The sequence below is a fragment of the Oncorhynchus nerka genome, linkage group LG18, assembly GCF_034236695.1.
Source record: "Oncorhynchus nerka isolate Pitt River linkage group LG18, Oner_Uvic_2.0, whole genome shotgun sequence".
Lineage (NCBI taxonomy): Eukaryota > Metazoa > Chordata > Actinopteri > Salmoniformes > Salmonidae > Oncorhynchus > Oncorhynchus nerka.
The window spans coordinates 63,873,062-63,888,405 of NC_088413.1; the positions used below are offsets into that span (position 1 = coordinate 63,873,062).

The 15,344-nt window shown below is 45.1% G+C and overlaps 1 protein-coding gene across 2 annotated transcripts in view; it reads left to right on the forward strand.

Annotated features, from left to right (window-relative positions):
• LOC115146327 (connector enhancer of kinase suppressor of ras 3-like) overlaps positions 1 to 15,344 on the forward strand; it is a 72,772-nt gene that overhangs the window by 22,801 nt on the left and 34,627 nt on the right. For both annotated transcript variants that reach the window (XM_065004264.1, XM_065004265.1), the window contains 4 exons: positions 485 to 648; positions 6,346 to 6,548; positions 7,555 to 7,642; positions 14,509 to 14,550. In XM_065004264.1, the coding sequence (XP_064860336.1) occupies positions 485 to 648; positions 6,346 to 6,548; positions 7,555 to 7,642; positions 14,509 to 14,550 (497 nt within the window). The remainder of the gene's footprint in view (positions 1 to 484; positions 649 to 6,345; positions 6,549 to 7,554; positions 7,643 to 14,508; positions 14,551 to 15,344) is intronic.

Below are 15,344 nucleotides of genomic sequence, written 5' to 3' on the forward strand. Positions count from 1 at the left end.
TGATATGAACACGTATAAATGTGCACACGTTGCTCCATGTAGCTCTCGCTTTGATCTCAAAACAAGAGCATCTACTCATAACCGCTCATGCTGTAAAAACAGTCCAGTTCAAAGTGAAAGGCACAGATCCATATGTGGCAATGGTCTATTTGCATATAGGCCTACTGCTGCTCAGATTGGTTATGGCGCACCTGTCTGTGTAGATGTTGGGTCTGTCAATACAATAGAATCCTACTCCGGTGCGTTCTAGAACAGATGTTCTTGCTTAGTTCGTTTTGTTTCAGTATGTTGCATGGAATAACTAATATTGTGTTGAATCGATCACAATTCCCACAGTAAAATAAACGTTGATAGTGTTCATGAACGGGGAAAACTCTATAAAGTTAAGTGAAGTTCAATCTCTTGCTTCTGTGCACGAGCTGTTTAGAGGGATTATTGCTGTAGGTGATCTTTGTCTAATCAATGGATTCTTTCCCCCCCCCAGGGCTGGATGACAGCCTGCAGCAGTATGTAGCTAACTTTGAGCAGGAGAAAATCAGTGGGGAGCAGCTGCTGAAGATCTCCCATCAGGACCTGGAGGAGCTGGGTGTGGCCCGCATTGGACACCAGGAGCTGGTGCTGGAGGCTGTCGACCTGCTCTGTGCTCTGGTATGAGGTGCTCACACCACATCTTTCTCTCTCTGCCCCCCCACACACACACGGCATGTCAATAGGTTGTTTCTAGTTTAAGATAAAACAGATGGTGGGACCATGAACTTGCTGGTTGTTTAATGAGTCTCATGGAGCTTAGGTCATCAGCCCTGCTGCCACCCTGCTCTCGCAGTGCTAGCGTGTGTTTGAAATATGCCCAGAATATAGTTGGCAGCCAACAGATCCAGTGTTGCAGAACCTCTCATTTCCCACAGAGCTCAATGGGATGTGGAACACTGCTCCAGGATATTAGAGTAGGAAACACTATCAGTTTCACTCCAGAGATGGAGTCAAATCAGGCTGTATGGGTCCCAGGTCTGGTGTGGTGGTTGAATGTGAGCTGATGATTAGTAGTGGCATTTACATTTTAGCAGACGCTCTTGTCCAGAGAGACTTACAATTAGTAAACATTCCCACAGATAGGGAGGCAGGACATGAAGTGGCGAAATGGGTTAGTGTGCTCGCTTTGGGTCTCTGTTTCTCTCCCTCTCTTTCTCTCTTACACCACACACACACACACACACGCAGAGAGAAATGTCAGATCAGCTGTACATTCCCAGTGCACTCCCAGCCTTGGCCTCTTGTCTCTTACCCCAGTGGCTCATGGGAATGGAGTTTCAGCCTACTAGCTGGGCTGGGATCTGACTGGGAGATGGGCCGTCCATCAGAAGAGCTGCCAGGTGATGAGTTATGGTCAACACTGTTGTATTAAAGCTCCTAGAGAGGAGAGGGAGAGACCAAAAGACTGGGATAGAGCCTCTCTTAAAACACAACCTGGTTCTGTTTGTCTGATCTTTTCAAACAGATGGGATTGATTTGGGATTTTATCGCTTCCTGTGTCATATAAGCCCAGATTGCGGTCTTGAGTTTTTATCAGTGTCAGCGTTCTTTTGTCAAATCCTTATGCTCCTTTTAAATTAGCTCACATGAATGATTTGTCCTCTATCAAGTTGCTAAAAAGAGCATATCCATTTAGATTTTATCCTCACTGATCTTATTTATTCTATAAAGAAGGAAGTTCAGTAGACCAACAGGTTACTGTGCCCAAACCGATCTAATTTAGCAGGCACTGGCCCAACATCTAAATGCCTGAGGGGCCTAGTGTGGTTTAGAAAGGTCTTGTGGGAGTGTGTGCTGGTCTGTGGTTAGACACCAGTCGTGTTCGTGCCCTTTAACATCTGATCCTGGTTAGTTTGCTCCTGGTTAGTTTGCTCCTAATGTTTAAGTTTGAGATTCAAATGAGGAGATTAACCTCAGCTTGGTAGCTGCCAGTCTGAGTGTCCTGAGCCCCATGTCTGTGTCCAGCTGTGAGACCCTTATCCTGGGAAGGACCTCTGAAGTCTGGGGTTCACTGATTCATCATCTCTCGGGAATATTCCAAGGGAAGTATTGTTGGATAGTGTCTGAGCATCCCTTTCTGAAGACTGTGATGGCAGCTTGAATAGATAAGACCCTGGGCGGTAACGTTTCTGTGGTTATTGGGAATGGATGGACACGTGGAAACGCTTATTACAGGGGTGAGAGGGTATGTCTAATGGTTTGATTAATCTATGTGTCCTACCTTGTTTACCATACCATACAACCTGCATCCCTTCCTCTGCTCAGGGTAATTGGGCCCAGATTTCTGCTCATCCCCTGCAATTTACTGAAGCCTCAAAAAGTTTTATCTTGATGGGCTTCATAAATTTAACCCGTGCTTCCTTGTTTCTCCAGTGTGTGTTTGTTAGCTTTAATATGTCTTCCCCCAATGCAGGGCTACTGTTATTTCTCAAAATAAATTGAAAGTCTGTTGGGAGAGGATAATTATGTTATGGACGACCGAGAGGATGTTTAGTCGGACTTGGTTTGGAATGCCTGAACTGCCCTCACACCTGTGATTGAAGAACCCTGGGTAAACGTGATGATCTGCTGTGGCTCTCCTTATTAATAGGGATGGGAATTTAAAATAATTTCACTATTACAGTAATATGCATTTTTTCAGATATCTGGATAGTCGAAATGCATTTTTTAAATGAAAAAAAATTGTTCAACGGAAACTTACTCGCGTGACTCAGAGGCTTGTTTCAACAGAGATGGGTGGGGAAGGGGTGCAATGGGGACACCTAGTCAGTTGTACAACTGAATGCATTCAACTGAAATGTCTTCCGCATTTAACCCAATCCCTCTGAATCAGAGAGGTGCGGGGCTCTGCCTTAATCGAAATCCACGTCATCGGTGACCGGGAAACATTGGGTTAACTGCCTTGCTCGGGGCAGAACGAGAGATTTTTACCTTGTCAGCTTGGGGATTCGATCCAGCAACCTTTCGGATACTGGCCCAATGCTCCTACCCTCCCGGCTACCTGTCGCCCTCTCTCTCTCGCTCTCTTTCGGGCCGGGGTGTCTGACACAGAAAGGGAGAAAGTAGCCAAACCGACTCACGCAAGTTAGAAACTCATCTGATAGTGTCTTTCTTGACGGCATCAAATTGATGTAAAGAAGCTAGCTAGCTAAAATAGCCAGCTAAGTTGGTTAGCTAGCTAGCTATTTGAGGCTATTTTGCCGCGCTCTACGCGTACTTGTCTACAATAACTCCATTCATATTAAACAGCCGACATTTTGGTTGATCATTGTAGCCTACTCCTCATTTAACAAACTTAATTCCATTTAGCGGAAATCTCCCACTTCACTTGCCATACATGGAGCCTCTGACGGTAGTGCTGCTTTGATTGACCAACAATGACAAGCTACACGTGAAAAGTGTTTAGGCTACCGGTATGTCTTTTATTTTATAGGGCACACTCATAACTTTGAATAACCGTGCCCATCCCTACTTTATTAACATAGAGGCCTCTCTCTCATTGGCCCCGGAAGAGGTCATGGCTTATGACGGGAACACACAGCCGACAAATACCAGACCCCCTCACTTTGGCAGCCAATTCCCCCCTCATTAGTGTCTCTCTGCTGTTGGGTCAAACGGTTCAAGTCCAACTCTTCTCTTTGTGGTCACACCGTCCTTTCAGGGTAGACAGGATACCCCCTGTATCGGTCATGTAGCGATTGAATAGATGATCAGGAGATGAGAGGCTCTGAACCTTCTCTTTTTCTGTTGAATACTCTTGGAGAGCATGTTCTTACGTCAGTGCTGTGTATTTGTTTTCATCTCATAAATGAGTAGAACCTTGTATGACACGTGTCTTAGCTTGACTCTCATAGAGTTCCTCACCCTCAGCAGGACGTTAGACAGACTGACATACTCCGATTAAAGCTCACACCAGCCAAAAGCCATCAGAGCAAACTAGTCTCTGTAGACCGACGAAGGACATGTTGATGAATGAAACTGGGACTCTCGTTAAAACCATGATGACTTCTGCAGAGACCCATCTTGAAACCCAACACCTCTGATTGTCTTTGGAAACCCAGCATCCAGCTCACAGGAGAAAAGCCCAACTATTGTCTCCCAGAGCCATGGAATAGATATTCAAGGCGCAGCAGCCAAGTAGTGTGTGGAAACTGCTATGATTGGTGTTTTACTGTCCACTGTGGACTTGTCCCCTAGAGGTGCGTACCTATCTCCTCAGGAGCAGAAAACCGTTGTGGGCCCCCACCTGGCAACAGCCTCCTGTCTGTGGTTGAGAGTTGTGGGAACGCCCTTCTTGGGCCATGTTCCTCTGGTCGTGTCAGGTGATGCGTATCGTTGGGCCCTTGTGGTGAGGGGCAGGAAAAACCTGTTGCGATAGCCCTCCTCGGGTCTCCTGAGAACACTTGTTCATCTGGAGGCCCAAGCAGATCCTGCTCACAAGTCACTTTGAAATGGAGTGGATTTGATTTAAAACGGCCATTATTTACCTGGTCCCTGTTCCTATAAGTTGCTACAGCTATGGAACAAAGAGGTGTTCAACATCTGCCTACCAGTCAGAGCTGGTGTTTTCTGTGTGTTATTGGCTCACTAATGACATAGCCAGCAGTGCTGTTTGATGTTGATTGGCTCTCCATGGCTTAGTTTCAAAGCCACTCTGTTTTGGTTCAACACAGTTGCTGTGTCTTATAATGAAGTGTGTGGGGTTTTAGAGCATCTGAGATAGTTATATGCACCTTCTCTCCATCTCTTCTCCTAGTATAAATCTGCTTAAGGTTCATGAGGTTCCCATAATGACCTCAAAGTCTCTGTCTCGGTGGACCTCTGAAAGAGCCATTTGGATGTTTGATTTGCCAACTGAGATGTAGGAAATGTAACATGCTCTATCAGTTTGCACGTATGGCTTCTGCCTCAGCTCCATGCAGCTCCGTGGGGACGACTTTAGGGTGAGGTAATATATAATCGGTTCCTGAGTAAATGCTCCTGATATAAAACGGCAGCTGAGTGGAGTTAGCCGCTGATCACTTGCAGGTTTCCTCAGTGTGGAACAGGGCCGAGCGAGCGCAGGCTATTTTCTGCTCTTTAGCGTGTTTAGCCGTTAGCGTGCCAGTGGGGCTGAGGCCAGAGAGGCTGGCAGGGATGCAACACCATGTGAGCTGATATTTGCCAGAACAGGAGTACCCCCCCCCCTCTCTCGTCTCCTTTAACTAGCACTCTACTCCAAACACATTCTTTCCGCAATATTTAAGTGGAGCGTGCGTGAGTTGCCAGGATTAGTTGCTAAATTAAGCCATCCTAAATTAAGCCACTAAGCAGAGCCGGCAGCTGACTGACGTCACAATGAATGTGGCCATCGTGGTGTTTGATGAGAGCATTAGTCTGAACCTGACCATAGGTCAGTGTTAAATCCAATGCTCCCTGAGATCAGACACATTGCTCGCAGTGAAATGTACTGCTCAATCCGATGTTAGGTGATGAACTCACCATATGACTAACTGTAGCTATGCACTATGATGAAGGCTTTGTGGCGCTGCGGATGCTTACGTAAAGAAATGCTACTTGGCCTGCTCATACTGTACTAACAATGTACATCTAAAGCTTTATTTCATACAAAATATCCCTGTAGTAGGAGCAGAGCTAGGGACCAGCAGGTACAGGACACAACTTTGGCCTCAAATAAGGGATTTCTTTGGCCATTAGGAGGAATTATATATTATAGGTATTTTCTGGGTCGTAAACTCAAAAGAGAATATTTTTCTACACAGTTGGAAGTAAAAACTAGGTTGGGTGTGTCCGTCAATCATTTGCCTAATCACTTCCCCTGGAGCAGCTCAGCGAGGTCAGGGTTGTAAGGGCAGTAGGAATAAACAGTCGACAGAGCAGTAGCCTAAGCACACACAGATCTGTGGCCAGGCTTACACGTCTGCCCTCAACTTACTGGCTCAGGAATGAAAACTTTGCTTGCTGGGAATCAGGTGATGGCACGTGCACGCCTCTCTCCCGAGGGTTGAGCCAGACGTGCCTGAAGAATGCAGGGGAATTTCTCCCCAGAGGTGCCGGTAGAGACATGGCCTCTTAAATCATGCGTCCTTAGCCCATTACAATTAATAACCCACATTTACTCTGCAGGAAACATGTTTGTCTGTGAAATGAAATCCAGAGCCATAAAAATCTGGAAAAACAGTTCTGATCAGGAATGCTTTGTCCCAAAAAATGATTTGACGTTCACTGTAATTACATAAAAAAACACATTGTTTATGACAAACTATAACTTTGATATATCGAGCTCAACTCTTCTGCTCTTTCTTCCCCTTTCAGAACTATGGAGTGGAGACAGACAATCTGAAGGGTCTGGTGGTGAGGATGAGAGCAGCCACCAACAGCCTGCACATGTCCACGTCAGACCGCAGGAAGAGCCCGACATACGACGGCAGCACCTCCAGGAAACCCCCCAACGACTTCCTCACCTCCGTGGTGGAGCTCATCGGAGCTGCCAAGAGTCTCCTGGCCTGGTTGGACAGGTAAGGCCTCGCACAGCATTCTGGGAAGGCTGTCCCCACGGGGAAAAAACATTCAGTGTACTCGTATGTACAGAGTAGGATTACCATGGTAACTTTGCATAGCTGTCCTAGCTACATAAAATCTTCTATATACATTCAAGCTCCTGGACTGCCGTTGAGGTTAGCTGTAATGTTAGTTTTTCCAACGCATAGGAGTCATTAAGCTCACTGAATCACCTCATGACTAGAATATACTGCTATGCTACACATTACAGGCATTGGTTTTTCCTCAGCCTCTACAGACTATAGCAGAAACACAGCTCTTCTCTCTCAGCCTTCTAGAAAGGGTTTGAGGACATATAAATGAAATTAGATACAGTCTGGTGGGTTTCCTCTACCTCTGTCTAGAGAATATCCAGATGAGCTGTAAGAACCTCCAGAATATCCACATACTCTACTGCTCATGTACAGTGCTTGCTTTATTTTCCTACATTTGTTTTAAAGATCTCTCTCCCCTTCTGTCAGTTATAACTAAACCAGGAAGTAGTATTAATGTCACCATGTTGACCTTCACAACTGAAAGGATTTGTTTATTTTCTGAGGTTTGTTTCAAGATCAAAAGTGTGTTGTGATGACTTCTCCCAACATATTTGGGGGTGGCATGGTGTTGAGGGGCTAGCGGTAGGAGATGTGTTTTGGAGTTCAGGGGTGGGTATTTTAGAGAAGGAATGGAGGAGGTGGCCCAACATGGAGACAGACTGTGTTCCTTCCAATCATTGTCTGTGGCCACAGAGCCTTCTATCCTAGGCACACGCAAAGTAGAGCAAGGTTCACCAGTACTGTTGTTTTCCTTATTAACAGCCTCCTAGAGGTGGCTCTGTCGCACTGTTGTCCCACTGTGATGTTTACTCCCTTATCCAGCTCTCCTGACTGCTACTGAATATCAGTACGGTCAGGGACAAGACACGGACCTTAGAATGTCATGATAAAATGGCATCTCAATCTTTTCTCTCCTCTCTTGTTGCAGGACGCCCCTGACTGGGATCAGTGACTTCACCAGCATCAAGAATAAGATCATTCAGCTGTGTCTGGACCTCACCACCACAGTTCAACAGGTCGGCATGTTGCTCTCTCGCTGGCTCTACCTCCCCTCTCTTTTGCTCCAGCTCCCTCTCAACAGTGCACATGCAGCATGCCCCTGGAAAAATCACACCATAGCTCTTTCCACTCAGGGCAGCCTGGCCTGAGGGCAGACACATGTGGGATTTAAGTCGAGGGGCAGGGGGTTATGAATGTTTTTGCCCCCCCCTCAGGTTAGCTAATGAGGAGACCCCAACCATGGTGGTGTTTTAACGGCAATTGCAGCCACTGAGTTTACACTTTAATGAAAAAGGCGCTCTTTTAAAAGCATCTGCCAACATTATGCGTGCTGCATTATTCCCCCTGCCATGTGGTTTCTGTTTGCCTGCTGCAAAATGTTCACAGCGGGAGAGCATACTTTCTGTGTTCACGTCCTCTGGAGGGTTAATGCACAGTGGGTTGAGGTGGTACATTGGTCTCCTTCACTGACACATATTAGATGTTTACCTCTCCTTCACTGACACATATTAGATGTTTACCTCTCCTTCACTGACACATATTAGATGTTTACCTCTCCTTCACTGACACATATTAGATGTTTACCTCTCCTTCACTGACACATATTAGATGTTTACCTCTCCTTCACTGACACATATTAGATGTTTACCTCTCCTTCACTGACACATATTAGATGTTTACCTCTCCTTCACTGACACATATTAGATGTTTACCTCTCCTTCACTGACACATATTAGATGTTTACCTCTCCTTCACTGACGCACATTAGATGTTTACCTCTCCTTCACTGGCGCACATTAGATGTTTACCCCTCCTTCACTGACGCACATTAGATGTTTACCTCTCCTTCTCTGACGCACATTAGATGTTTACCTCTCCTTCTCTGACGCACATTAGAGGTTTACCCCTCCTTCTCTGACGCATATTAGAGGTTTACCCCTCATTCTCTGACGCATATTAGAGGTTTACCCCTCATTCACTGACGCATATTAGAGGTTTACCCCTCCTTCTCTGACGCACATTAGAGGTTTACCCCTCCTTCACTGACCCACATTAGATGTTTACCTCTCCTTCTCTGATGCATATTAGAGGTTTACCCCTCCATCTCTGACGCACATTAGATGTTTACCTCTCCTTCTCTGATGCATATTAGAGGTTTACCCCTCCTTAAAAATCAGCAAACATTCCATGTTAAATGTGTGTTTGATTTGACCATGGGTTGTCGGGTACTATTTTTATCAGATTTATAGAATTCATATTTCCAGTTTGTTGTCCGAACTGGTTATGTAAGAGTCAGCTCTGAAAGAAAACAAACTAAGCCAGTTAAAAACCCAAGCACAAAGTGCTTTTTGACCGTTTTTTCCCCCCAGGGTATCCCAACAATTGCCAACCGCCTTTACATTTTACAGCCATAGTGAAAGTGGCTATTGAGATTGCAGGTAGTGTTTTTGAAGGGTTATTTTATAGAATACATTGTTCCCAGGGTGCTGATTGTCTTGCTGACGTCTGGGATTTCAGAGCTTGGGTGATTTACTGTGGTGAGTCTCACCCTGGGTGTGGAGGAGAAGGAGTGGGGAGTTGAGGGGAGGCATTTCCCACAAAGGTGTTTGAAGTGAAGGGTTTTTGTGTGGCGTGAGCCTTGTACTCCAGGGCTGCCTGTTGCAGCTTTACTGTGGTGTACTGTAGCAGACACCTTGGCTTTGATGGCACTCAGCTGTGAGAGACCCAGGTGGATATGTCTTCAGTCCATCCAGGGGCCACTTTATCCTGTCATAGACACATGCAGGAAGATACCTCCAATGCTCTCACAGACCTGTGTATCTGACTTAGGCTTTAGACACTCCTGGACTCTCCCATCCCAACAGATTTCGGGTAGGTGTTTGTCTGATGAAAGACCAGGCAGGTGCTGAGGGGGAGTGTAACTGTTATTTTTATGGTGTGGGCATGCTTCATGAGGTTACACAGCCTGTTAATGAACCTCCGCCAAGAACAGGGCTTTAAAGATGGTCGCTTTGTCCTTCTGCCTGAATGAACTCAATGTATACACACACAATCGAGCATAGCAATGAAACGGCAAACAAGCTGCCATTGCAGCCACCTCATCTGACCCGTGAGGTCAGAGCTTGCCCTGTCTTCCTGCATAAAGGATAAAAAAAGGTGTGGGTAACACTCCGTAAAGAGGTGGAGAGACATTGTAGGAGGAAGGGAAGTCTTGAGGGCAGGTCTGAGTCCTCACATTGTGTTTTGATTTCTTGTTCTGTAAGATCCTGTTCATTTGTCCAGTCTGGTCAGCTGTGTAACTGGCTCCTTGTTGAACTGGTGTCCAGCAGCCTTCTCTTTTTGCCACTTCATCGCTCGGCTGGACAAATTGTCTCTGGTTACAGATCAAAGGCTGCAGGGCCGCCTGGGGAGTCATCTGATCCTAGTCTGCTGTGGGAGGACCACCATGGCATGAGGAGGCTGAGGATCGGCTGCTTTACCCAGGGAATCTTTCCTCAGTCTTTCACTCTGATCTTGGTTTCCATCTGGCTTTTGTATGAATACTGCTTCTGTTCTGTTTTTGAAAGTTTGATACTTCAAGGGGATTGTCAAAAAACACAGATCTGAAAGATTATGCCAACAAGCATTATATTCACATTGTGATCATTGGCTACTTTTGATATAAAACAGTCTGCATGTAAGAAAGCAGTTTATTATGATAGTGCTTTTGACCTCAAACCTACTAAATCTGTCTTTTTAGCATATCTGTTTTTGGCATGAAAAATGCATTTCAGCTTGACGTATTCATCCAAATGTAGAACTATTTATGGCAAATATATGCCAGCTTCTGATGGAGGTCATGCCAAATTCCTTTCAGAACCACCACATGTCCTTGGCCGTGTTGGACAGTAATTGAGGGGAAACAGTTTTTGTACCAAAACTGAAACCGTATTGTATGCTTATTAGTTTTCCTCCATGTTTGTTCTGGTGGTTTCACTAGTTAAATTTTTATTTATTTATGTGCATCGGTATCCCGAAAGAAAACATTCAGCCCAGTGCGGACCATAAGATGATTCCATAGAGAGAGACTGCTGGAATAAACTCTTGGCCCTAAAGGACAAACCAGTACTGTAGTCCACCTCTTTGGTTTTCACAAATAAGCTGGCAAACCTTGTCCATTCACCCTATCCCAGTCTCCTGTCCCCATGTGCTTCAAGGTGGCCACCATTGTTCATGTACACAAGAAAGCAAACGGAACTGAACTATCACCCCGTAGCACTCACTTCTGTCATCATGAAGTGCTTTGAGAGGCTAGTCGAGGATCATATCACCTCTACCTTACCTGTCACCCTAGACCCACTTCAATTTGCTTACCGCCACAATAGATCCACAGACGATGCAATTGCCATCACACTGCCCTATCCAATTTGGAAAAGAGGAATATCTATGTAAGAATGCTGTTAATTGACTATAGCTCAGTATTCAACACCATAGTACCCTCCAAGCTCATCTTTTAAGCTCGAGGCCCTGGGTCTGAACCTGGCCCTGTGCATCTGGATCCCGGACTTCCTGACGGGCCACCCCCTGGTGGTGAAGGTAGGAAACACCACCACCACTTTGCTGATCCTGAACACTGGGGCCCCAGAAGGGTGTGCTCAGCCCCCTCCTGTTCACCCATGACTGTGTGGCCAAGCATGCCTCTAACTCAATCATCAAGTTTGCAGACGACATAAGTGGTAGGCTTGATTACCAACAATGACGACACAGCCTACAGGGAGGAGGAGAAGGATCTGGGAGTGTGGGGCCAGGAAAACAACCTCTCACTCAACATCAACAAAACAAAGGAAATGATTGTGGACTTCCGGAAACAGCAGAGGGAGCACCTACCTATCCACATCGACGGGACCGCAGTGGAGAAGGTGGAAAGCTTCAAGTTCCTCGGTGTACACATCTATCAAGTGTTATTGGTCACATACACGTGTTTAGCAGATGTTATTGCAGGTATAGCAATGCTCAGACAGTGCAGTAATATTTAACAATTTCACAACATATACCCAATACACACAAATCTATGCAAAGTAATTGAATTAAGAACATATAAATATATGGATGAGCAATGTCAGAGCGGCATAGACTAAGATACAGTTGAGTAGTATAGAATACATATGAGATGAGTACTGCAAGACACTTTAACATTTATTAAAGTGGCCAGTGATGTCAAGTCTATGTATATAGGTAGCAGGATCTATGTACAGTGTGGCGAAAGAGGCCAACAGTGCCTCTTCAACCTCGGGAGGCTGAAGAAATTTGGCTTGGCATCTAAAACCCTCACAAACTTAGGATGCTCTCAATTGTGCATCTATCAGGCTGTATCACTGCTTGGTACGGAAACTGCACCGCCCGCAACCGCAAGGCTCTCCAGTGGGAGGTGTGGTCTGCCCAATGCATCACAGGGGCTGCCCTCTAGGAGACCTATAGCACCCGTTGTCACAAGAATGCCAAAAATATCATCAAGGACAACAACCACCCGAGCCACTGCCTGTTCACTCGGCTGTCTTCCAGAAGCAAAATCAGTACAGGTGCATCAATCCTGGGACCGAGACACTGAAAAACAGCTTCTATCTCAAGGCCATCAGACTGTTGAATAGCCATCACTAGCACAGAGCTGCTGCCTATATACATACTTGAAATCACTGGCCACTTTAATAAATGTTTAAGTATCTTGCATTACTCATCTCAGGGGCGGCAGGGTAGCCTAGTGGTTAGAGCATTGGACTAGTAACCGAAAGGTTGCAAGTTCAAATCCCCGAGCTGACGAGGTACAAAATCTGTCGTTCTGCCCTTGAACAGGCAGTTAACCCACTGTTCCTAGGCCGTCATTGAAAATAAGAATTTGTTCTTAACTGACTTGCCTAGTAAAATAAAATAAATAAAATATGTATTCTATATCTTAGTCTATGCCGCTCTGACATTGCTCATCCGTATATTTATATGTTCTTAATTCAATTACTTTACTTTGCTTAGATTTGTGTGTATCGGGTATACGTTGTGAAATTGTTAGATACACAAGCATTTTGCTACACCCGCAATAACATCTGCTAAACACGTGTATGTGACCAATAACACTTGATAGATGTCCGCGCACACAAACTTTACTACGAGAATACAAATCCTGGCTCCTCGAGTTCTTGTTTGCACAATTGTCCCAGCGTCGTTAGGGGTTGGCCGGGGTAGGCCGTCATTGTAAATAAGAATTTGTTCTTAACTGATTTTCCTAGTTAAATAAACATACTTTTACTGCAGGAGAGACTCGCCTACCTAGCAATCAGAATCACCTTTACATTTACATATACTCAGAATTGTACTTGGTCATATGGTGCTGCTAGTGATAGACAACATTTAGAGAAAGAATACAGACAGCATACATTATATACAACTAGGTAGTGAGCATAGAGCTATCAGAGAATGAGCAGATATATAGTGTCAGAGCAGATATATAGTGGATTTAGTGTCAGTATGACTATTTAAATGCAGAGAGATGAACAGAGTGCAAGTGTAGTTATTTAGTGTACAGTTCAGAGATGGCTTGATGTGGTATGCAGCATAGACTGCATAGTCCTTTGGTCTCTGTGGGCCAGATGGTTGGTTGGTGAGGTCCACTGCCCAGGGAAAGAAACTTCGGATGGTGGGAGATTCTGGTCAGTGACCTGAACCGCCTGCCAGAGGTCCATTTTTAGAGTAGGTGGTGGGAGGGGTCAGCAATGTAGTACATCCGCTTGTGTGCCTTCTTGGTGACTGTTCTGATGTTGTCCTCCCACTTGAGGTTGTGGGAGATGATGGTTCCCAGGAATTAGAGTTTTTCAGCTGTGGTAACAGCTGAGCCATTCATCTCGAAGGGGAGAAGGTGGGGGATGTTTTCTGAAGTTAACCATCTCCACGGTTTTGTCTGTGTAGAGTTCTAGGTTATTGTGACTGCACCAGGCCACCAGCCGGTCATCTCTCCACGGTACATGGACTCATCGCCGTCGGTGTTGAGACTGACCAGTTGTATCATATGCAAACTTCAGTAGTTTGACAGGTACAGTTATCGGTGTTGAGGTGAGAACACGTGTCCTTGTGGCCCTCCGGTGCTGAGGGATAAAGAGTCCGAAAAGGTGTTTTCTCAGCTTCACGTGTTGCGTCCTTTTGGTCAGGAAGTCAATGATCCTCTGACCGATGGAGCCGGTCACATTCAATTGGGAGAGTTTGTCTTGTAGTGGTTCTGGGATGATGTTATTCAACGCAGAGCTGAAGTCCACAAACAATATCCTTGCGTATGTCTTTGGGTTATCAAGGTGTTTTGAGAATGTAGTGTAGGCCCATGTTGACAGTGTCGTCCACAGACCAAGAGAGGTTTTGAGATGGGACAGTACCAGGCGATCAAAGGTTATGATGACGACTGAGTTGTTAGAGGATGAAATGCATGGGAACCCAGTGCTAAACAGTTTTTTTGTTTACGGAAGTCAATTTTAAAAACTAAAATGGTATAATATGTGATTGGATACGGGTTTTTGGTCACCTTGAAGTTAGATGATATGGTTTCTACAGTGTAACACTTTGCCGCATCCATGTTGTGTTTTCTAGAAGGTTCCTTCATTTACACTACTCTATAGTTTACTGTAACACCACACCACGTTTTGCAATTATATTGTCCCCAAGTTCATATGGAGATGTAATTTGACTCAGAAAGCTATTTATTTGAGGCCATTCTCCATCTCCCAGTCCTATATCTGGATCTTTGATTATATCATATTTACTGACTCACTATACTTAGTAAATAAAAACTATATATTTGGGGAAAGAACCTCTTCCTGTTTGTTGATGGAGTATTGAGAAGGCCGCCTATCTGTCTCCTCCTCCACAGGACTATACTGTTTACGAGATGGAAGAAAAGATCCTGGAAGTTGTAAGTATATCTCATCTCCTTTTATGTAAACTTTAGAATGAGTTCCCACCTCCTATGGGAGCACTCAGGTCAAGTCTGTTTGAACGTTTGTGTAGATGTTGATCTCTAATGTCTTATATGGAGATTAGGTGGCATGCTTTCAGCGCAGTCTCCCTCTGAGTTAATAGTGCAGGCAGGGCCATGGGCTTGGGCCCTCTGGTAAAAGAGGCGACTAAAATACACCCCGGCCATCAATCAGTGTTTCCTGTCACTGACAGTCCAGACTCTACAGCTCACACTGAACTTCCTCCCTCTCAGACACTGTCGGTGAACTCTGTTGCAGGAACACACACAATAGCTAGATCTCAATCTCTACACTGTTTAGAAGTCTTCTCCATGTTGAACTTGTTGTTCAAATAAGTGCACCAGAAAAACTATTGTAGTTAGACTGGTCCCTATCTATGGTGAATATTCTGAAGTGTGTGAGTAGCATTTCATTGATTCTGGTTTGTTTACAAATTCCTGTCAAGGGATCTAGTTATAGACTTGTGTGGTCAACACAAAATTCAATTAGAGCTAAAATAAGGTTGGTTCAGTGCATCTGTATGTAAGCACAAATGTGTTGTGCGTGTTTTAGGCATGATGCTTGTTACTCGCCTGAAGAAAAAGCTTCTTTTTTTTCTCAGAGCATCACTAAAATGCCCCCACTAATGATAAGGTGGTGAGATTGTCCATAATGACCTAGAATGGAGAAGAGGGGCGTAGGCGGATCCCCCCCACATGTTCTCAGTGCTGTATCTGAAGCTGAAGAACCA